The sequence below is a fragment of the Toxotes jaculatrix genome, chromosome 2, assembly GCF_017976425.1.
Source record: "Toxotes jaculatrix isolate fToxJac2 chromosome 2, fToxJac2.pri, whole genome shotgun sequence".
NCBI classification, from domain to species: Eukaryota; Metazoa; Chordata; class Actinopteri; family Toxotidae; genus Toxotes; species Toxotes jaculatrix.
The window spans coordinates 5275243-5297088 of record NC_054395.1 but is presented as its reverse complement, the minus strand read 5'-3'; the positions used below and the strand labels follow the sequence as shown (position 1 = coordinate 5297088).

At 39.9% G+C, this 21846-nt stretch overlaps 3 protein-coding genes across 7 annotated transcripts in view; 2 read left to right on the top strand and 1 right to left on the bottom strand.

Annotated features, from left to right (window-relative positions):
- Positions 1 to 21846, bottom strand: part of LOC121199043 (tumor necrosis factor receptor superfamily member 14-like) — a 751306-nt gene that overhangs the window by 106959 nt on the left and 622501 nt on the right. The window lies entirely within an intron of this gene.
- Positions 1889 to 9692, top strand: LOC121198824 (tumor necrosis factor receptor superfamily member 14-like). Of its 4 annotated transcripts, none has more exons than XM_041063176.1 (10): positions 1889 to 2154; positions 3069 to 3203; positions 5371 to 5464; positions 5873 to 5998; positions 6634 to 6789; positions 8209 to 8296; positions 8403 to 8575; positions 8690 to 8721; positions 8849 to 8906; positions 9030 to 9692. In XM_041063176.1, the coding sequence occupies exons 2-10, from the start codon at positions 3135 to 3137 to the stop codon at positions 9050 to 9052; spliced, it is 819 nt and encodes a 272-aa protein (XP_040919110.1). In that variant the 5' UTR covers positions 1889 to 2154; positions 3069 to 3134; the 3' UTR covers positions 9053 to 9692. The 4 variants fall into 4 exon arrangements, with proteins under 4 accessions (XP_040919110.1, XP_040919095.1, XP_040919103.1 ...); XM_041063161.1 differs by having other exon boundaries at positions 9027 to 9692; XM_041063169.1 differs by lacking the exon at positions 1889 to 2154 and adding an exon at positions 2764 to 2987 and having other exon boundaries at positions 9027 to 9692.
- LOC121198985 (tumor necrosis factor receptor superfamily member 14-like) lies at positions 9848 to 13250 on the top strand. Of its 2 annotated transcripts, none has more exons than XM_041063405.1 (5): positions 9848 to 10170; positions 10287 to 10373; positions 11632 to 11757; positions 11915 to 12241; positions 12767 to 13250. In XM_041063405.1, the coding sequence occupies exons 1-5, from the start codon at positions 10146 to 10148 to the stop codon at positions 13030 to 13032; spliced, it is 831 nt and encodes a 276-aa protein (XP_040919339.1). In that variant the 5' UTR covers positions 9848 to 10145; the 3' UTR covers positions 13033 to 13250. The 2 variants fall into 2 exon arrangements, with proteins under 2 accessions (XP_040919339.1, XP_040919348.1); XM_041063414.1 differs by having other exon boundaries at positions 9848 to 10373; positions 11915 to 12073; positions 12157 to 12239; positions 12834 to 13242.

Sequence of the window (21846 nt, the reverse complement as noted above, 5' to 3'; positions counted from 1 at the left end):
AAGAGTCACATGCTGCTCTGTGGGGGATTTTTCCAACATTTGCCTTCACTTTCAACTTCTTCTTTGTGTTTAATGAACTGAAAACAAACAAAGTTTCATGTTGAACTTTATTCACAAGAAAAAGCTTCAAACTGTCCAGTGAAATGTAGAAGTGTGTAATTACATATCAGTCACAGGTTCAGTGAGATGCCTGCATGTAGATTACATACATGTCATGTAAGTTATATTACACATGGTTACTTCAGAATCACAATCAGGAACATTGCTGCCGTCATCACCATTAATTGTAAACATCACTTTGGATGTGACTGAACCAAACTGTGAAGTTTGATGCTCAAGTTTTCATCAGAAAATTGTGTCAAAATGACTGAACATAAGAAAATGAATGAATGAAACACAATTTGATGATTTTTATAAGGATGGAGAAACCACCATGAAATATTATGACAGTTTACAGCAGAATTTACAGCCTCTAATTTTCAAACAGAACAGATGAATTATCTGAGCAGGTCTGAGAAGGTGTCCAGAAATGATATAAAAGAGTTTAAAAATTCATTTGTTTTACAGTTTGTGTTGTTTGGGTTTTTTTGCTGAGGATAGGCAACATGTGCATTAAGAAAATATCTTCATTATTACAGGCATTTCATGCAAGGTCACAGAACTCTGTGTGCGGGATAAGCAAATACATAATGCAAGATATGGAAGTTCACTAAGTCAACATCATGTCAACATAACTCTGATAAAACCTGAGTCTTTGCATATTCAGGGAAACAGTTTCTCTCCCTTTCATTGCTACAAAAAGTCAACAGAGATTATGAGTGTGTCCATGTGTCAGTGAGACAGAGTGAACAGAAAACTCTGAAATCAACATCAACAGTGTGTATATGACTGTATCCTTCAGTTAAGAAGCCTGGATATTTGTTGTGCATCAGACAGAACAGAGCTGGGATCCAGTTTGACTGTTCACTTACTGACTTCTATCACTTACAATATATTTACATATAAATATGTGTTGAAAACACATTTAAACTTGTCATCTGACACCTCACCCCCCACTGTTATAGTGAAAAGGCTGCAGCTGAAACACTTGGTGAGTCATGTGAAAAACACACACGTGCTGCAAACTGTCAGAATGCTGAGTCACCAATAACCATGGCTCCAAATTTATTTTCCCCTCCTGTTATAAACTGAACAGAGGAATTTAACTGTCACAGTCTAACATTACAGAAAGTTTTTTTAAATGAATAACTTTGTGCGTTATAATCATGTTGAACAGTATGTGTGTAAAACAGAGCACGGTCTGGTCGGCTCTGTAACACCACTTGTTAGAGACTCCTGTTCCCACCAATGAGGTCAACAAGGTCCAGGCCTCCATATTTTTTCTGAGGTTAAACTGTGGCCGTTCCATCATGATAACAGCTAGTTAGTTTCACTTGAGTGAATTAATGAGCTGCTAATATTAATTAAACCTTCAAAGAAAGTTGAAATTGCTTTTCTTTAAATTCAGTTCAGTGTAAAGGGTTAAATGTATGTTACAGACCAGTTAATGTAAAATACATGTCAGTGTCAATATCACCTACAGACAACAACACAAAATAATAAAACATGAGAGAGGTACGAGACAAGATGGTGAGTGAGAAAAAGAGAAAGAGAGGAGGTGATGGAGATGAGAGAGGAAGAGCAGGACAGGGCCAAGGACAGGATCAGCATTATGTCCCTGTGCTGTTCAACACAACCACAACCTGACTGAGCTGATCACCCCCACATGCCCCTGAACCCTCCTACAAAGATCAGGTTTTGGAGGTAAATGAGTCCTCGGGCTTCCTGTTTCTTTATGAGTCAGTTAAACACGTGAGCTTCTCAGTTTGAATCTATTGGCTCATGTCTCACACTCATTTCTTTCTTCCTTTGTGAAACTGATCTTCCTGCACAAACTGATCTGAATGTATTGAGCTGTTTTAGGGTTTTTATTATAGAGATCGATCGTTTTCAGTGACACATGTGGGTCAGAGACTGTGTTTCTTTATTTGTCACCTTTGGAGAAATCGACTTTTGCTGCTCAGAGTTCAGAGAAATCATGTGTCCGATTCTCGCTGAACTACTCTGAGCTCTGGGACTGGAAACTACGCAAAACAGAAAGTTACACCAGCGACGGTGAGAAAACTGAACTTATTTTTTTATTCGTTAAATCACATAATATTGTCCCACTAAGGTCAGTATGTTGTTACTGTACCTGTTTAATCTCTTGTTTCCACTTTATTGTTAAAGTAAATGAAAACGCAGAAAGTTTTATGTTTTGATCGGTTACACAAGATATTTACAGACTGTTTCCGGAAGCGCCGCAGCTTATATAGATTTAACAGACGTAAAATAGACGAGAAGACAGTTTGAGACAGAGTAGAAGACAGTCTGAGACAGCAGCAGTCTAACTGCTCTCTACCTGCAGAGTGAGCAGCTTCTAATGCAGCAATATTAATAAAGGATGGTTCCACTGAAATGAAAAGTGAGGCCTGTGATCAGAGAACAGAGACCTCGCCCTGATCCGCTGCTGTTGGACTAGAACGGATCTTTAGTTGTAGCTGTGCTGTCTGCTTGGTCTGTACTGGTTTGGATAATCATGTTTTTCAAAGTAAGAGAACGACTGGAACTCTGTAAAAACTGCTCTAACCTGTTGTTCAGTTGTGGAAACTTTCAGTTGAACTTTGGATCATTGAATTATCTTTGGATCAAATTGTGCTTCATCCTGCTTCACTCATCATGTTGATCAGTCTTGTAAAACCTCTGCTCTCATGAGATATCAGAGCACAGATAATCAGTGTGAGCTGTGCTGTGTGGACAGAGGCTACAGAATGAGTCAAGATCTCAGCCGTTTTACCAGCTACCAGGAAACAAGCTGAAGTTGGAATAATGTCAACTCTGATCAGAGCAGTGAGCTGTGAAATCTGAGTCCAGTCCAACTCCAGGTTCAATCATCCTGTGTCAACCAGGTTAACCTTAATCTGTCAGCCACAGTAACCAGGTTACCTGCTGGTTAGTGCAGTTTTTATCTGATGTCTTTTTGTCTCCAGGTCTTCTCCTCCTGTTTGGGATGTTACTCACCTCGTCCCAAATCTCAGTCATGGTGTCTTCATCTGATGAAAACTACCAACCTGCCATTTAAAATGACTTCTACAAGAAAACCTGTGACAGCTGCATCTCTGTTGGTAAAGTAGTTTATTACAGAAAATGACAGGAAGCTTGTATTTGTCAGGCAGTAATGTATAAAGCACATTGCTCCTCCTCTCCAACATTTCTCATTTCTGACTCTTTCTCTCTCTGTCACTCATATATAATCATTTCAGAGTCCAAAGAAAGAAAATGCAAATATCACCTGAGAACTTGAAGCTGCTTCTCTGTTTGTCAGAAGCTTCATCAGCTTCAACACCTGTGTGGGTGACAGGAAGTGGCAGTGGGAGTCTGTTTAAAAAATATAGGTGTTTGGAAAGTTTGTCATAAGTTATAATGGTCTCTCCAGTGGTGGGATGGAGGGGTTGTGAGCTGCTTTGCTAAATCACTGTGGTTGTTAAACCCTGTTTCAGTCCTGTGAGGCTCATGTGCTGTTAATGCTGAGCTGAGGTTCATGCAGCAGCAGAATCATCTGCATTAAAGCTTTGTCTTCTCAAACTACTCTGTGATGAGACAGTCATGTTTTCTCAATGTCCACATGCAGCTCAACATTCCTGCAGAGTTCAAGCAGTCTGCACTCTCACTAACATTTCTCTGCAGCTGTAAACATGTAGGAAGTAATAATAAGGAGACTTTATTTTGAAATCCATAGTGGAAATGATGCATTTAATATATTATAATATTAATAATATTAATATTAATAAAAGGATAGATTTAATTATTTATCTATGAAGCCAGACAAAACAGATCAGTTAGCCATACTTCAGGCATGTCTTAAAGACATAAAGGCCTGGATGACCTGTAACCGTCTTCTTCTGAATCCTTCTCCAAGTCCTGTGTTTGTTTCTCTTTGGTCTCTCTGTCTCTGTACCTTTCTGCAGGTGTCTCTGGCTCCCGAGCTGCATGTTCTCTGTCTGTGGTCCTGGCTCCACCCACCTGCTGCTGTTTATTGTCTACAATTATCCATTTCTAACTCATTACTATGCTTAATGTTCCACTCTGCTTCAGATACATTTTGGATTAATATTCTATGCCAACTGCAATGTAAATAATTACCAATAATGACAGCTTTTTGCTTTTCTCCTCCTCTCCTCCATTCCCAGCTGTCCTTTCTTCCTCCTTTTCCTCCTTTCACTCAGCCCGGCCATCAGCAGGAGGGTCACCCATATGAGCCAGGTTCTGCTCAAGGTTTCTTCCTGTTTTTTCTCGCCACTGTCGCCTTAAGTGCTTGCTCTGGGGTCAGGCTCTGGGTCTCTGTAAAGCGCTTTGAGACAATTTTGATTGTGGAAGGCGCTATATAAATAAAATTGAACTGAATTGAATTGGTGGACACACGTGTTAATTAGGGTTTGAACTGTTCATAAATATGAATGAAATGAATGATTTACATTCAAATATAGTAAATAAACATTTAACAGGTGATAGAAGCACATGAACAGATCCTTAGTAAGTCAGAGTTTAAATTGTTTATGATGAAGAACTCACAAGATATTTATGCATTGGCTTGTAACAGTGTTACAGTGAATTATGAAGCATTTATTTGCTGTTTGCACAGATGTGCATGTGCAGCAGGTTTAAAACAGTTTGTAAATCAATTTAAAACAACTGAAAACATAATTATCTATAATTCCAACATTGTTACCTGTGTTATACAGTAGAATAGGACTGGTCTTATACCAAGCACTTTGACACTTTTTCAAAATCCCCCAAAATACAAAAAGTGAAATTAGCTTCTTTAGCTCTGGTAGATTAAAGTGCTCAGAAGGATAATGAGTAAAATGTAAAAGCCCAATAAAACAAGAAGAGAAACTGGTTTTTGGTTTTATCTGATGGAAGCAGAAAGAAAAGGAGTTATTATCTGTAACTGATCAAATAGAAAAACTATTTTTTTTCCATTGTGTATTTTCATTTGTCTTCTGGAATCAACCTTTTCTTCTTCTTCTCCTGATCTTTCTCTTCTTCTTTGGTCCTAGCTGACCATCATCCTCTCCCCTCAGGAATCCTCTCTTCTCTCTCTCCTCCATCAGCGTCCTCCTCCACTCACCTTCCCTCCTCTTCTGGTAGTTGTTTTCCACCTCATGGTGGCTGTCAGTCATGTCTTTAATCTTGCCATTCTTTGTTTGAGTCATTCAGGACACTTCTTGATCATGTCAACATTTCAACCAGGCTTCACTGAGACTAAAAACTTTGTCTTATTCTTCACAGATACTTATGATCAAAGTCTTCAGTGGAAATACCCTGAAATGTAATCCAGCAGAGTATCAGATAGAGGATGAATGCTGTCCTATGTGTCTTCCTGGTAAGATCCTACTGAATGGTAAAGGGACATGTGACTGTGGTAGTTACATATGGAGTCTTTGTGATGCTGCCAGGTGTCAACCTGACTCAGCAGAATCCAGCACTTGTGTACAGAAGAGTGGCGTCAGTTTCTCTCCCATGGTTGGTGCCGTTTATGTTGACAAGTGAAATGTGTGGGTGAAGGACCTGCATCTGACTGAGTTTGACTCCAACAGTAAAAGAACAGGCTGGAAGTTTTTCCAACTTTGGCTCCACCTGCTTGTAGTAATAAGAATGACACTGTAGTAGACAGCAGAGCATGTCACTGTGACTAACTCATAACATGAGCTTTACCCTCAACATTAAACCTTTTCATTCAATACAAACATTAAACTGAAGGAAATTCAATTGTTGCTTTTCTTCTCAACAGGAAGTCGTGTTAAAACAGATTGTACAGAGTTCAGAAGTACTTCCTGTTTGCCCTGCATGGATGGATCCTTCATGAATAAACCTACTGGACTTAAACAGTGTTTTACATGCACCAGCTGTGATGCAGGTAGATTTCTGTTCATATTTTCTAATTATCAGTAGAAACTTATGTCTAAGACAAATCAGTTAGTAGGAATATTACTGCAAGTGTCAGAGCTGAGACGGGTGTTTGAGACAGTGTCTCTTTGAATATGCAGAAATTTTGTTTACTGCACATTAATGATTTTGCACCGATGGAGATTTGCAGAAACAAAGACATCTGAAATACTGTGAGAGCAGAGAAAACACTGTAGTGTCACAATAGACTTTTACATTAGTAAGTCAGTCTGTTTTTAGTTTTTTGCTGTTAAGATCAGCTGAGACTTTGTAGTTCTGTCCTCTGTAGTTTCCACAGTATTTTTATTTATTTAAATCAGAAACAATCCAGTTTTTTTTTATCAGTGGGACCTGCAGTAATGATAGAACTGACCTCTCCTTGCAGAGCTCAGCTGTTTTCCTTCCACAGTGAAATCAGATTTCCACTGGGTGGTCTGTACGAGCAGTTTTATTCTCCACTTCGTTTTTATTCTGTCATAAAACCTAAAGATCATCTTTAGTTTTTCTGACATCTAGTCAGACAAACACTTTGCTAGTGTCTCTCTAGTAGATGAAGCAGAATAGAAGTTTAGTGTCTGTATATGTAACCTGTATATGTGTTGACAGGTTCTGGTCTGAAGATAAAGACTTCATGCACAGCAACCTCAGATACACTTTGTGAACCACTGGAAGGATTCTACTGTATAGACTTCACAGAGAACCACTGTGTGGCAGCACAGAAACACAGCAGCTGTCAACCAGGACAATACATCAGGGAGAAAGGTTGGTTTTCTTGTGCTGACTTTAAGATGATACTGTAGCTCTGGTTTGACACTTTGAAACTATAACAAACTCTAAAAATCACAGCTTAGAGCAGCTCAGTTGAGCATCCAGTCAACTGGTAGCTGTGGGTCACTTTCTCAAAGTCTCCATGGTAACAGTTGACCACACACACACACACCTGTCAAGGTAATAAGCTTGAATTGTTGCTGTGACATGAAGGAAAGATAAAGTGGGAGAACATGACTCCTGAAACTGATGTGATGTGATTGATTGGTGTTGTTGGAACTACAGAAACACTCAGGCCAACAGTCTTTGGCAGAGCACAGACACTGACTTACAGAGAGCAAACACATCAGACAACAGACAGGTTGGATTTGGGCCTGCTGTCATGTGACTCATGGAATTAGCTTTAATTAGCAACAGGTGATTTGACCTGCTGATAGTGAGGTTTAGCATTTTAACATCCAACAGCAACAGTTAGCAACAGCTAACAATGAAAAGCTGCCACCTGAATGTTTTGTTAACGCAGGTCTGTATTAGCTTTGGAGTTGAACATATCTGTGTTTTCACACTTACACACTCTCATTTTCACTCATACGTGCAGTGAAGTGCTGCAGTGCAGAGCCAGCTGTGGTAAAACAGCAGCTCTGCAACACGAGCAGACTGAGGTGACAAAACACAGAGTAGTGCAGTAAGAAAAGAATTTTGATTGGCTCAAGAGGATTTTCCTGATTCAAGAGATGATGAATGATTAGCTTTACTAAAAGATTCGACCGATCTGCCCCTCTCTTCAGAAAATACATTTGATCAGTTTCCAGTATGATTACACATCAGACTTTTACTGTTTTCCAGGGTTTTTGTACATTTTCCTCAGACATTCACTCAGACTCCACCAGAAACTTGTATTGCATGAACTTCACATGTATTGCTGGACTTCCCTTAATCAATACTTACTGAAACACAGAGAATCATCTCTTTGGAACAATCTGCTTCCATCTCTACCATCAATATCTGTATTATCCTTATTCAGAAAACATCTGAAACAGATTCTCATTAGCACAGATTTATAACATCTTTGGTTATGAAGCTGCTGTGATTTCTCCTTTCCAGTCAATCTAAATCCCATCTTGCTGTGCACTTATGGGAGAAGAGCTGCACTGGAACATTTCATCATAGCTCACATAGTAAAGACTGAACAATCATTTTGGAAACTGAAACAAAGAAATGTTTTTCAATGGGATGATTTTTCAAGTGTTGGATTCAAACATCTCAGTAATCAAATGCTTTGTTAAATCTACTGAATGGAAATCAGACAGGTCTGATGAAATGTGATGAGTCATATAAGACTTTGATCCTTTCATAATATGAGATGTTCACTAGTAACTACTTTCACCATGGATATAATGTGTGTTTGTACAGGAACAGCCCTCAGAGACACTGTGTGCTCTGACTGCAGTGGGGGGACATTTTCAGATGGGACATTTCCATCTTGTCAGCCACACACACAGTGAGTCAAACTTCACATCACACATGGACACACCTGCTTTCTTACAACTGCAGTGGATTTGTAGTGTCTTTGCTTTGTCCTGTAAAATGTCCTTCTGTCATTCCAGATGTCAATCACAAAACCTTCAGCTGATAAGAGCAGGAACTGCTTCAACTGATGCTGAATGTGGACCACACAGTTCACATGGGACAGTGATTCTGATCAGTGTTGGAGTTGTGCTTTTTTTATTCATTTGCATAATTTCCTTTGTGGCCTGGAAGAAGAAAACTCGTCTAAGAGGTGAGATCTGTGTGTAGTCAAAGAAAATGTTATCATGATTTAATGGATGATAAAACTTTCTGCTGAGTCATGATGTTATTGATTAAGAAGTTTTTTGTTTTGTTTTTATTTCAGGAAACAAAGGAAATGGAAGCAGTCAGACAGAGGTATGTTTGTTACTCTTTGTTTGAAAATGTGTGTGTGTGCGTGTGTGTGTGGATGCACTGTGGTAGATGACAATACTGTTTATCTAATTCAATTATGTAATTTATTTATTAATATTTGGACCAAAAGAAAAACTCAGCTGGAGCAGAAACATCAGAGATGATTGTAGAGAGAACAGCATCAGCAGGTAAGACAGCAGTGTTGTCTTCCTTGAAATCTTCATTGACTGAGGACTGTCTGACTGAGCTGACATCTTTACACATGTACCAGAGCTTTCTGCTTTAAGTAAACGTATTTCTGTCCTCAGCAGGAGACGACCTGGACATCACATGATGAAACAGTCGATAATGTGCTGTTCACTGCAGAGTTAATGTTCTGTAGAATCCAGTTAGAATCCAGTTGGGTGCTGGATCATTGTCTTTGCAGGGAACAGAAATAAAACAGCTGCTGTGAGACAAAGTGAAGTCGTCCTCTACAGAGCTGCTGCTCTACAGTCCAGTGGACCTTCACTGATCTTCTCTGGTGGACAGAGACAGCTCTCAACCTGGACTTTATCTGTCAGAAATAAGGACAAACCGCTGGAGCTGAGGACAGTGTGCCCTTTACTCCAGCATGATGGGACGAATGGTTTCCATCAGCAGAGCAGTTGGGAATATTTTCTTCATCTCTTATTGTGTTTTGAAGCCTTTTTAGAAAACATGTCTTCAGTGTATTTACTTCCACTTGAGTTCAAATAGTGTTTGACTGTTTGTGAGCTGTGATATGAAATGTCAGCAGGCTCACTGACAGTAACAGAGTTGGATGAAAGCTGTAGCTGCCTGTTGATGTGAGTAAGGGTGTGTAAATAGTTTTGTATATAAAAGATTTTTGTCTTTACACAGAGTAAAGACAAACTGTGGGTGCAGAACCTCCACAGTGGAACATAAGTGTTGAGAAACAGCGTCAAATGAAACTATAAAGTCATCCCACAGTTGTTTGGGGTTTTTTTGTCATTGTCTAGTGTGAGTGATGGTGTTCACACCTCCCTCTGGATGTGATATGTTCATCTTTCCCATCAGTGTCTGCAGCAGCTGTGGGAGGGAGGACTCCTGTCTCCCTGTTGTGGTCTGGTTGAGTCAGAACCTTGATGAACTCATAGCCACATCCTGTCAGTTATACGCTGCAGGTTGCAGCCTTTCGTGCACATTAATGTCTGAAAATATGTCCCATAAAACAGAAGCTGGCACCAGAATCTAAATGACTTTCATAAGGAAACAAAAGAGCGAACAGGAAGTAAAGAGACAGCCCCTCCCTGCTGCTGGTGTATTAAAGAACTCTTTGTCTTTTCCATGTAGAAACAGAGCTTGAACCAGAGTCTGGTTCTGAACAGCCTGTTAGAAAAGTGATGGATTCAAAGCTCAGTGAAGTATCGTGTTAGCGTGATATCATGTTGTCGACGCTGCTCGTGTTCGGTAAGTACCACACAGATGCTAACCCGATTCTGAGCTGAAGCTAACGTTAGCTTAGCTTTATGTGCTATATGAAGTGCAGAGCAGTCCCTGGATGCTAACACTGTGTTTTCCTGTAGGATGTGTCTTTGCTGTACCAGCATTATGTTGCCGAGCAAAGGAGTACATCACAGGAGACGGACAGTGTTGCCCAATGTGTCTCGAAGGTATGAAACGGCAACAATAACAAATCAAACCGAAACTAGTCTCCATTTTGTCTCCACTCGGTTTAAGTCCCGATGCACACGGCAGAAAATGTCCTTTGGACTTTAACAGAAATCCCTTGAGGGAAAAACATTGTGAGACACAGACCATGAACCCACGCTGCTCTTTCATCATGTTTCCATGTCGTGTTTTCTCCAAACATGGCTGCATGTTTGAAACTCATTAAAATGCTTGGTGGAGGCTGAAGCTTTGAAAAGTGACGCAGTTTACTGCCTACACAGAACCTACACAGGAAAACTCCCAACTACAGCCTGTTGTTTGTTTCATGTTTACTGTAAACATAGCGGATGTTTACATTGTTCCAATGTTTACATTGTCCATCAGCTTTCATAACAAATTAATAAATAAAGTGAATCCTGTGGATCTTGTTATCAATAAGTCGTGTGCTGTCGGAATTATGAAACTCAGGTTTTACTGTAACTATTCACTGATCCTCCACCCGTGCACCTGTACAGTATACTGACATTTGGCAGCCACGCTGCATGTGACTCGTCTTCAGGAGAGATGTGGGGACTGGATGGAAGTCAGTATAAAATCTTAGCTCAACCTGGACTTGATGTATTTATTGAAGCACAGAGGACAACAAGCACTGTCTTTGTCTAACAATCAACTGACTCTCGTTGCCCGTAGTTAGTTAGTAAATAAATAAGGACTTGAAGCTACTTTAGTTCATAACACACATACACACACTGAAGCAGCTCACAGTCTAGTAATGGTTAAAATGATGAAACGCAGCTTTGACTGAAGTGCTGACTGCAAATAAACCACATGCAAACCATGTGTTCGGCTAACGCCCTGAAATGAATAACACATTCTGGTTTCAGTCTCCTACCTTGTTCTTCCATTTGAAGTTGCTGAAGCGAGTGTGAAGATGATCGAGCAAGTTATCCCGGAAGAATGTTCATCAGACATGGGCGGGGGGTCGTATCTTTCATTTTTGTTTACATTTTAGCTGTTAAAAAACAACAACAACAACAACAATGAATAGATTTGAGAAAATAATTGACAGATTGTTTTTAATGAAAATATTTGTTAGTTGCTGGTTAACAGCCAGTGAACAGGTTTTGATCTGATCCCTTGAAGATATCCACACAGTGAAGGACACCATGATCAGCTGAATAACCCTGTAGTCTCTCTTTGTGGTACAGGGCCATTGATCTTGAAGTGATATTGACATTACTGTTGTGTTGTCTCTCACAGGTACAGTTGTTCGAAGAGACTGTACAGAACAGTCAGGCACACAATGCATTCCCTGTGCAGATGGGACTTTCATGAACCATCCCAATGGCCTGAATAAGTGTTTCCCCTGCACCTCCTGTGTCCCAGGTACAGTCTGCTGGAAAATGGTTATTCAGATGAAGATATTCAATATATTAAAAGTACAGTCTGTATTTGAAAGGTAAACTGATTACTTTATATTTTAATAATAGTGATTATTATTTAAGATTAATAATAAAATGATGACGATGTTCCTGTTTTTTAGCTCTTGGTCTTTTTTCCAAGCAGAAGTGTACAGCAACAAGCGACACAGTTTGTGATGTTTTAAGTGGCTATTTCTGCAAAAGTTTGGCCGATGATACAGGATGTATCATGGCAGAGAAACATACGAAGTGTGCACCTGGTCAGAGGACAGAACAACCTGGTAAAGAAAATTCAAATCTCACTTCTCCAGCAGTGGAGCCACTGTTGGGCTGGATGTTGTTGAGTTTTGTATCTTTCTCTAAGGAACCAGCAGAGCTGATACAGTGTGTGAGGACTGTCAGCCAGGCTATTTCTCACAGGATGGTGTCAACTGCACAGCTTGGACAATGTAGGACATGTTTATTAAAGACTAAATATAAAAACATGCATCACACACTGACCAAGTGCGAACTTGATCAGAATAGTTTCAAGAAAAAAATATTACAAGAAGAAAATATTGAGGAAATAAAGTGGAGATATTTTGAGAATAAAGTTGAAAAAAACAAAAAGACCTCAGGTTGTGGGTTTCAACAATAAGCAGCTTGTTATCATAGATCTAAGGATCTTAAAACAAAACCAATTACACTGGAGAGGGTAAAACTGTGGAAATTATATGAAAGGCAGCCAGAATGGCCTTGTTGTTCTGATATTGAACGCTGCTCATTAAGTGAGCGTTAGCACTTTCTCATATCTTGGTAATGTAACATTGAGCGGTGACTTCGCCTGCAGACACAAACCAGACCTGTGTATCACTGATAAGAGAGTGCTGTCCAAACACACACACACATGTAGCTCTGAGCTAATGATAAAACACACACGTAGTCTGATCTACACAATCCAGTCAAACACGTGACATTTTGTGCTTGATAAATAGTAGGAAATTGGGGCAGCAGTGGTGCAGCAGGTAAAGAGTGTGGCTTTGGACTTTGGACCGGCCTGAGATCGGAGGGTCGCCGGTTTGTTCCCTCGACCAAGCACGATGGGATATGGGAGGTGAAGGAGGCCCCTCCCTCTGCGACCACGACTGTGGTGCCCTTGAGCAAGGCACCGATCCACCCCAGGTCCCTGGGCGCCGTAGTAGGCAGCCCTCTTCCCCAGCATCTCTATTGGTTTATGTACTTTGTGTGTGTGTTTTGTTGAATTGGTGTGGGTAAAATGCAGAGAGTAATTTGCCCTGGTTAAGAACATGAGGGACAATAAAAAAAAATAGAAATATCGTTCTTGTAATAATGTTACGTTCCTATAATAATAATGTACTCATATAAAAACACAACTTACTGTTGAAATCCTTTTGTATATAAAGTTTTTTTTCAACTTTATCTCAAAACACAATAAAACATTTTCCTCAAAATATTACACTTATTCTTGAAATCTTGAAATCATTATTTTCCTAACTTTTTTTTCTAAAAATATTTCAACTTTGTAAAATTTGACATTCCTACTTGTCAAATTTTCTCAGATATCAAATTTGAGAATCTCTGTTGTAAACATCTTTATGTATTTTTACATCTGTGTAATATTACTTTGAATTTTTCAGTCACAGTGAGTTTACATTGGAATTCCATAGCAATAATAACTGAAGCAGTCTTTACCTTCTGATCCAACAGTTGCTCCGAAAGCCAAGTTAAGGTCAAAGAAGGAGGCCCGAGCAGTGATGCTGTCTGTGGGAGTGCATCAAGACATCATTACTTTTTGTGTGCACCTCTTTTAGTGTTTGCGTCAGTAACACTTTTTTGGCTTGTAACCAGAGCTTTCTGCTTTTCTGGTGTTCCTCCCTAATTCATCTAATGTTTGCCACTGCATCACTCACTGACTCCATCAACCAAAGGTGCCTTACTGTTCATTCTAATATTTCCCTTTTTTGTGTGTTTCAGGCAGGTGCATAACAACATCTGAGTTACAGCCTCTCATTCTATTTATTATAAGTAGTTAATTAGGGCTGCACTGATCTAACGTTGTTCAGTTTACATACTTACACATTCCTGCAGCTCCTCCTCTACAGCGGTGAGAGAAAGTGAGTGAAACCTTTGGAATTACCTGCATTATGTATAAATTAATCTGTAAATAAGGTCAGATCTTCATCTAATTAATGAACCACATTAACACACAGATCATCGTCCTTACTGAATCCATCATTCACACTTTCACAGTGTGCGGTGGAAAAAGTATGTGAAACCCCTGACTAATGACATCAGTAAAAACTAACTGGAGTCAGGCTTTAGCAAACCTGGAGTCCAGCCAATGAATCCAGATCAGAGGTGTGTGTTAGAGCCACTTTGACTTCTAAAAGTCACTCAGACATTTTGAGTTTACTGTTCACAAGAAGCCTCTGCTGATGTGAACCAGGCCTCACAAAAACATCTCAGAGGATCAACAATTTAAGGTTTACAGAGTGATCTCAGAGAGTTTAGATATTCATCAGTCCACAGTCACAGTGTCTGTAAATGAAGATGATTCTGTTCTGTGGCTGCTCCCCCAGATAATGTGACTCCAGAGGTATAACACAGAGTCCTCAGTGAGATCTAACAGAGGCTCAGAGTGACAGTAACAGCTAAAGGTTTAAAGAAATCATTGGAGCTGGTTAACACCTCTGTTCATGAGTCTGTCAGACACAAACCAGGGTGCATGGTTCATGGAGCATGGAGTTCATGACCCCACAGAGGAAGCTGCTGCTGTCTAGATAAACATCACCCTGAAGGTGAAGGACGGTGGAGGGAACATCATGATTTGGGGCTTTGCTGCGTCTGGTTCTGGACAGCTCCACATCCTCAGGTTTATCCAGGTATCTGACAGGGCAGTGTAAGGGTGGCTGGACCAGGTTATTGGACCACTTATTAAATCCAAGGGTTCACTAACTTTTTCTTGTCTCTGAAACTACTTCACTGTTTCATAGCTCGTAAATAATATCAAGTTGTTTTGTTTATGTTGTCACGTGATTTCTGCTTTTATTTTGAAATCTTATCTCCTCTTGTTTCAGGTTGCTTGCCCTTCCTTCATGTTTCCCACCAGTCTGATTGTCTTCCCCACCCTGATTGTTTCCACCTGTTTCCCATTACCTTGTGTGTATATATTGTCTTCTGCATCTCCCTTTGTTCTGTGCCAGTTCCACTTGTCTCTCATTCAGTGAACTAGCTTCTTATCCCTCGTCATTGTAACTCAAGTCAGGTTCTGTATTATTTGTTGCTTTGTTTCTTGTTTGTTTTTTTGCTCCTCAGGTTGTTCAGTCTTTTGTGTTTGTGTTTTGTAATTTTGCTTTTGTGCCTTTTGTGCCTTTTTTGCCTCTTATTTGCTACTTGGTAAGAATAAAAATTATTACTTTTGATTTCATCTGTGGAGTCGAGCTTTTGGGTTCGAGTCCTTGCTCAGTTGTGACAAACTGGTGCATCTGTCCATCTTTTGTCTCTACTCTGAGTTTTATCCATTTTCTTGTACATAAAATGACATGTTTCAAAATTACTTTTTAAAAACTTTTAAATATTTTTACTATCCAGTTGTGTGTGGTAACAGTGAACAACATGACCATACTCCAGCGTAGGACCAGTGGAGTCAATGACTTATGCAGGAGTCTTACATGCTCTCACTTTCACATTAACTGTAAATGTGTAAAGATACAGACACAGTGAACAGACCTCGTAGAGGCTCTTTCTATTTTCTCAGGTACATTGAAGATTATTGGTCAGTACAGTGTATGAGATGAAACAATGTAAGAAGAAGCAGAGGAGGCACAAACAGCCCATTAGGAATATATATATATATATGTGTGTGTGTGTTGCCTGCTTAGTGAGTGAATTTCATGTGAAAGGTCTGTGACATGATTTTGTTTATTAGGCAGGGTCCTGTCATTTCACTTGGTAATGTCTTTCATGTGTCTCTGCATGACCTGTTCTCACACAGTGGTGAAACATCATGTAACTTGTATTCTTTCCTATATATGTTTGTCTATATTCTGTCTATACTAATGGATTATTTATATGTGTGATCATCTCAAAATCAGGTTTGTTTATGTTTGTATTTACATTATTTCTCATTTCCACTCCACAATATTCACTTACTTCCATGAATTAAATTTAACAAGGAACATAACAGGAATATTCCAGTAGCAGAGAGCAGGTCTAAAAGGTTCATTTATATGTGAAGCACAGACACTGTCACCTGTAAATGAGAATATTATGGGATATTACAGAAGAAAATACCAATAATCTCACTGTCTATAAATCCTTATGTAAACATTATGGACTTTTTGCTTTTGGTGCATGATCTGAAACATGCACGAGCACACTGTCAGTCCACAGGTCAGCCACCTGCTGCACTGAAAACTATTATAGTAAAGAAAAAAGAAGAAAATCACAACCTGTTTGGTTAGCATCCTCACTAAGCAAGGAATCATGAAATGAAGACGTGGAGAGGATTTCTGATCTGAAATAAAAAAAATAATACTTGACCTGTCAGGCAGCTTAGCTTTCCTCTTACTTCCTCAAATACTGATTGATACCAAACTAATCTATCAAAGATCAGGAGAAGCACAGTGGAAAGGAGGCCACAGCTTGTTTCAGGCACCAAAGACTTACTGGAACTGGAACTAAAGACGAATGAAGAGATTCTTATATTAGTACAAGGCCCTGCAGCCAGATGATGTCTTTTTTCACTCGGTTTAATTTTGTTCTCTTTTCCATGGGAACTTCCGTTTGCTGTTTTGGATGTTGCTCAGCTAATGAACTGCTAGTTTGATCTTTATCTTTAACTTTATCTTTAACTTCTACTGTACAGATGACTTTTCTTAGGAGTGGTGATAAAGCAGTGAGTAACACATGAGTCCTTGATGACTGGACAGAGAGACCAACAATTTAGTCTGATCTTGTTCCTCAATGACTCCTGCCTTAGAAAATGGGGCCTGTGAAGACTGGATCTGTTCACAGACACAGACACAGACTCCAGTACAAACACAGGCAAACTGACAAAGACACACTTGTCCTGACAGAACAAGACAAGATACACAAGGGCCAGGACTTTAAAATAAAACAGGAAATTCTAAACCAAACTTCAGTCTCCAAAAACAAGAGTAACTTGACTAAGGAAACACAACAGGAACTACTAACAGAACTAAAGAAACTAATCAAGAGTCCGGAAGTTCAAAGCATCCACAAACAAACCAAAGGACTTCAGAAAACAGCCCCCTAGGGCTGATCATGACAACACATCTGGTCCCTCAGATTCCTGTAAGGAGACACAGCCCAGCCAAGTCATTCCCCAAGAATTAGCAGCTGAGGAATCAGCTGGTTTTTGGGCGGCCTTACTGAGTGGACATTCCTCTTTGCAGAGTCCCTTTCTTTTTTTATACGAATGACACACTTAAGCTGGATCAGACCTTTCTTTTTGTCCCTGGGACCTATCTCACACCAACAGGAGTGAGCTCATGGACATAAAAACCTTCAAACCTATTCAGCCTAAACCTGAAATCCTCCCTCTGACCAAACACTGAGCCACTAGCACGTGTTAAAACATATTCATCAGCTATGACTGCAGCTGCAGATGCTGCCTTCACCATTTCCTCATTGATATAAGTAGAATGGTGAACAGGCAATGAGCTCTTGAACTGTTCTGACACAAATTCATCACACAAATCCTCATTGTCATCTATAGTGCAAGCAGAGCACCAACGTGTGAAATGAGTAAGACACAGGTGCGTTTGTACCTTTATACACCTACAGCTGGGGTGTATAAGGGTGTTGGGGACGAACAACAGCCTCAGCCCATACTTTGGGATTCACCTGAGCCAAATGCTATTAATCACATGAACAACACACAAAAACAACAAATGGCACTAAAAGAAAGAAAGAAAGTCAGCAGTCTGCACTTATCTCTCCTTGAGAGATTGTTGTTTTGGGCGTTGCTCAGCTCTGAAGTTAATGAACTGCGACTCTGAACTTTAACTTCTGCTGTGCAGCTGACAGGTTTCCTGTAAGGAGTTAAGACAGAGCTGGACACAACATTCTTTTATTCTTAATGCAAAACATAATGCAGATGCTATGAGTTAGACATGATTCGATCTGTTCGTACTCACTGTTTCAGCCATAGTTTCCTGTAAGGAAACGTGTCTCAGCCATTTCCTTCCCAGAGATAATGTCTCTTGAATCTCTAAAATCTCTTCAATTAGCAGTTGAGGATGAAGATGATGAAGATCGATGCAATCTCTTCATCCACCAGCTCAGAAAAGAGATGGAACTGATGCAAGGTCATCTACAGAGGAGCGAGGCCTGTGACACATAAAGGAGATCTTCCTCCTGCTGCTACAGCGACATGACAGATACCCAGCTACACTCATCCCCACAGCCACTGTTCTTATTAAATACACACGTTATATGCAACTTAACACAATAGACATGGAAACTGTCCCAGTCCCCACCGGTTTAACTCAAACTACACCTATGAATGAAAGAGCATGTCCTCTTCTTCTTCTGTTTTGTCTTTAAATGGTTCACTACTGCCACCAACTGGAGGGACGACCATCCTGGATACTGGTTTGCACAGACTCCCAAGCAGGCGAGGGCAGTCCCTCAATGGGCTGAGAGGAGTCACTGAATCAGGGAGGACTAATGGAAATAGGAGGAATGATCACATTAAGTGTAATTCAGATATTTTCAGTCATAGTACTGACATGTGGACTGTACAGGATTCACAGTAAGAACTGATTGTTGATTATTATTGCCAGTGGATCCTCCTGAAGCTCTTTACCTCTGTTATGAAGTCATTATAACTAAGCCTGCTGCTTCTTCTGGTAGCAAAGCAAGCTGCTGAAATACTGAAAATCACTGCTGGACTCACCATCATTACTTAATAATAAGACTTCATGTTACAACAGCTCATGTATATAAGTCCTAAAGACATCTGAAAATTAAAAGTAGACATTCTAAGTTGAATCAGCTAAACATACATGTTTACATTAAGTTAACAGGAAGAAATCAGCTGATTCCACGAAACCCCTGCTCAGTGTTTTACAGTTTATACTGACATTTAAAATCAGTGATCACAGGCAGCAGCTGAAGGTTTCCTACTGCTGCTGCATCTCATGACACAACCATGCTATTAATACTGCTGCTATTATTGGTAGTGCTGCCACTTATTCATGAATTAATTATTGCATGTAAAACACTTTGTGTTGGTTTATAAGTTCTTTATAACAGAAGGAAATGTCTCTGAGAGGGTCTCACCCTCCCTGACCCTGTGACAATGTTCCATCCAAATACGTTTCCTCTTGTTCATTCAAACATGTCCTGATTTAAAGACAACACGCTTTTCTTTCCAGCTGTTCAGATTTTGCTGTATTTAGCCAAATCATTTTTAGATTAATTGGAATATTTTTCATGTCTTATAAAGTCTTTAAATGGAACATTTCCCTCAGACCCTCTAACAGCTCTTTCCTTCTTCTACAAAGTCATGATAACAGAAAAAAAAGAATTTCAGTCAAATCAAATTAGTTCTTGTAGACACTTTAAATGCTGCAGCTAAAATGATTGTAGTACTCCTGCATTAAATGCTGCAGATGCCACTACTACAACTACTCTGATAGTTTTTATAACTATGAAAGACCCATCTCAGATTATTTTTAAGGATGCTTAATACTTTTTGTATAATAACACAATATGTTTTGTCTTTTTTAAACAGTTTTAGTTTTAGTTAGTGCAATATGTGATTCTAGTGCTGCTACTAATTCCATAAATACTGCTCCTATTAGTAGTAGTACTATTTATTAACGGATTCAGTGTTGTATCTGGTTTGAGATAATGTGGTGATAATGGTTGTGTCAGGCTTTTGTCAAATGAAATTAGCTTAAAGTGCAACTACTGCTCCATCTTTGAGCTGCTGCTACTGTTAAAATTCAAAACTCTTTTTTTCTTTTTTGATACTTAGTGCTACTGTTTCTTATGCAAAGCTGCTACAAATAACGCTACTACTGCTGCTCAGTGCTATAACATCTTTGTGTTATGTTCGCCTGTGCTGAACACTTATATAAATATAGCAGGTTTTTAAAAGTGTCACATCTTCTCTGGGCCAAACCCTCTGACAGTGTGTTCAGTCCAGATTTAAGCTTCCTGCTGACAAATCACTGAAAGTGTGTTACACTAGTTTCACCCTCAAGAGCTCAGGAGATATGAACATGTTGCTTGAACATCACTACAATATGTCAAAGCTGTGAGATTCTTCAATTATCATCATCAGACCACTTTAAAAGTGTGCACTCCTGACATCTAGTGGTTGGAGTCAGTGCAACATGCTGTCGCATACGCCTTTTAATAAATCGTTTAACTGACTCATCAGTTAATGTGTTGACATTATTCATTAGAAAAAACCCATTTAGAGGAAAATGGGAAATTTATCAAAGTAGAAAATATTTTCTGTCATTATACTGACGTCTGAGGCGTAAGAACAAACCTGCTGCAGAGGAATATTGTCAGAGGAACCTACTCAGGCCTGTGTGTGTGTGTGTGTGTGTGTGTGTGGCTGGTCCACTCATGGAGCTCTGCACATGTTTCCTGCAGGAGGGTCACATGTCTGGGTTTTACAGAGAGTCAGTCAGAAACACCATGACCATCTCCAGCATTGCATTAAAAGCAGAGGGTGGGAGACCACCAGGCTGGGACCTGTGGGGGACGGGCCAGAGGGGCTAGGACATGGCATCATCATGAATGTCATCCACAGGCTCCTGGAGGACTCTGGACCCTGGATCTCCTGCTGTCTTTTTCCTGCTGTTCTTTGCTGAACCTTTTAGAGAGACAGAGAGTGGAGGAGAGGGAAGGTCAGACAGCTACACCCTTTAGACTGGTGCAGTAGAGTGGAGACACGTGAAAACCAGCACTCAAGTACACATCTGGAGAACTCACCTGCAGCTGGACACCTTCTAGACTGGCCTGTGGGGCAGAGGTGGAGGACCGGGGGCTGGGGCTCCGATCAGCACTCTCTCAGAGTCTTCTCTGCAGAGGCTCCTCAAAGACTCTGGATCTGCTCTCAGTGACACTCAGTGCCAATACCTTGCCTTGTTTATCCTGACGACCTGCGACTGCAGTTCACTTCATACAAAGAGTAGTAACAGAAACAAACTGACTAAAATCAATGTTTGGAGTGACCACACTTTAAATCAGCTCCAGTTCTCCTCAGGACTCTCACACACAGTTTTTCAGGTTCTGGGCAGGAAGGTTCTTCCAAGTATTGTGGAGAACTTTAGTCTGTCTCAGTGTCTCTGTCTCTTCATGTGATCCCAGACAGATCAGGTCTCTGAGGGGGCCAGACCATCTGTCTCAGGACTCCTTGATCTTGTCTCTGAAGACAGTTCCTCATGACTCTGGCTGTGTGTATGTGTTCCTTGTTATGCTGCTGAAAGAATTATGGAGCAATCAGACGCCTCCATGATGATACTGCATGATGGATGAGAATCTGTCTAACCATCATGAAATTACTTTGAATGAGGAACATATCGATTAAATTAAGCAAGAATCATCCACCACCTCACGTCTGTTTCACAAAATAATACAACCTTAAACAGTTTACAGCAGAATTTACAGCCTCTAATTTTCAAACAGAACAGATAAATTATCTGAGCAGGTCTGAAGAAGGCGTCCAGAAATTATATAAAAGAGTTTAAAAATTCATTTGTTTTACATTTTGTGTTGTTTGAGTTTTTGTTGAGGATAGGCAACATGTGTATTAAGAAAATATCTTCATTATTACAGGCATTTCATGCAAGGTCACAGAGCTCTGTGTGCAAGATAAGCAAATACATAATGCAACATAAAAGTTCACTGAGTCAACATCATGTCAGCATATGTCTGATAAAAACCAGAGTCTTTGCACATTCAGGGAAACAGTTTCTCTCCCTTTCATTGCTACAAAAAGTCGACAGAGATTATGAGTGTGTCCATGTGTGAAAGTGCTAAAATCAACATCAACATCAACAGTGTG

Coding starts and splice junctions, on each gene's coding strand:
- LOC121198824 (XM_041063161.1), top strand. CDS start 3,135: ATGAAAACTACCAACCTGCCATTTAAAATGACTTCTACAAGAAAACCT. Junction 6,790..8,208: donor ACAATACATCAGGGAGAAAG/GTTGGTTTTCTT, acceptor GTGTTTGTACAG/GAACAGCCCTCAGAGACACT. Junction 8,297..8,402: donor TCTTGTCAGCCACACACACA/GTGAGTCAAACT, acceptor CTGTCATTCCAG/ATGTCAATCACAAAACCTTC.
- LOC121198985 (XM_041063405.1), top strand. CDS start 10,146: ATGTTGTCGACGCTGCTCGTGTTCG. Junction 11,758..11,914: donor CTGCACCTCCTGTGTCCCAG/GTACAGTCTGCT, acceptor CCTGTTTTTTAG/CTCTTGGTCTTTTTTCCAAG. Junction 12,242..12,766: donor AACTGCACAGCTTGGACAAT/GTAGGACATGTT, acceptor CTTGATAAATAG/TAGGAAATTGGGGCAGCAGT.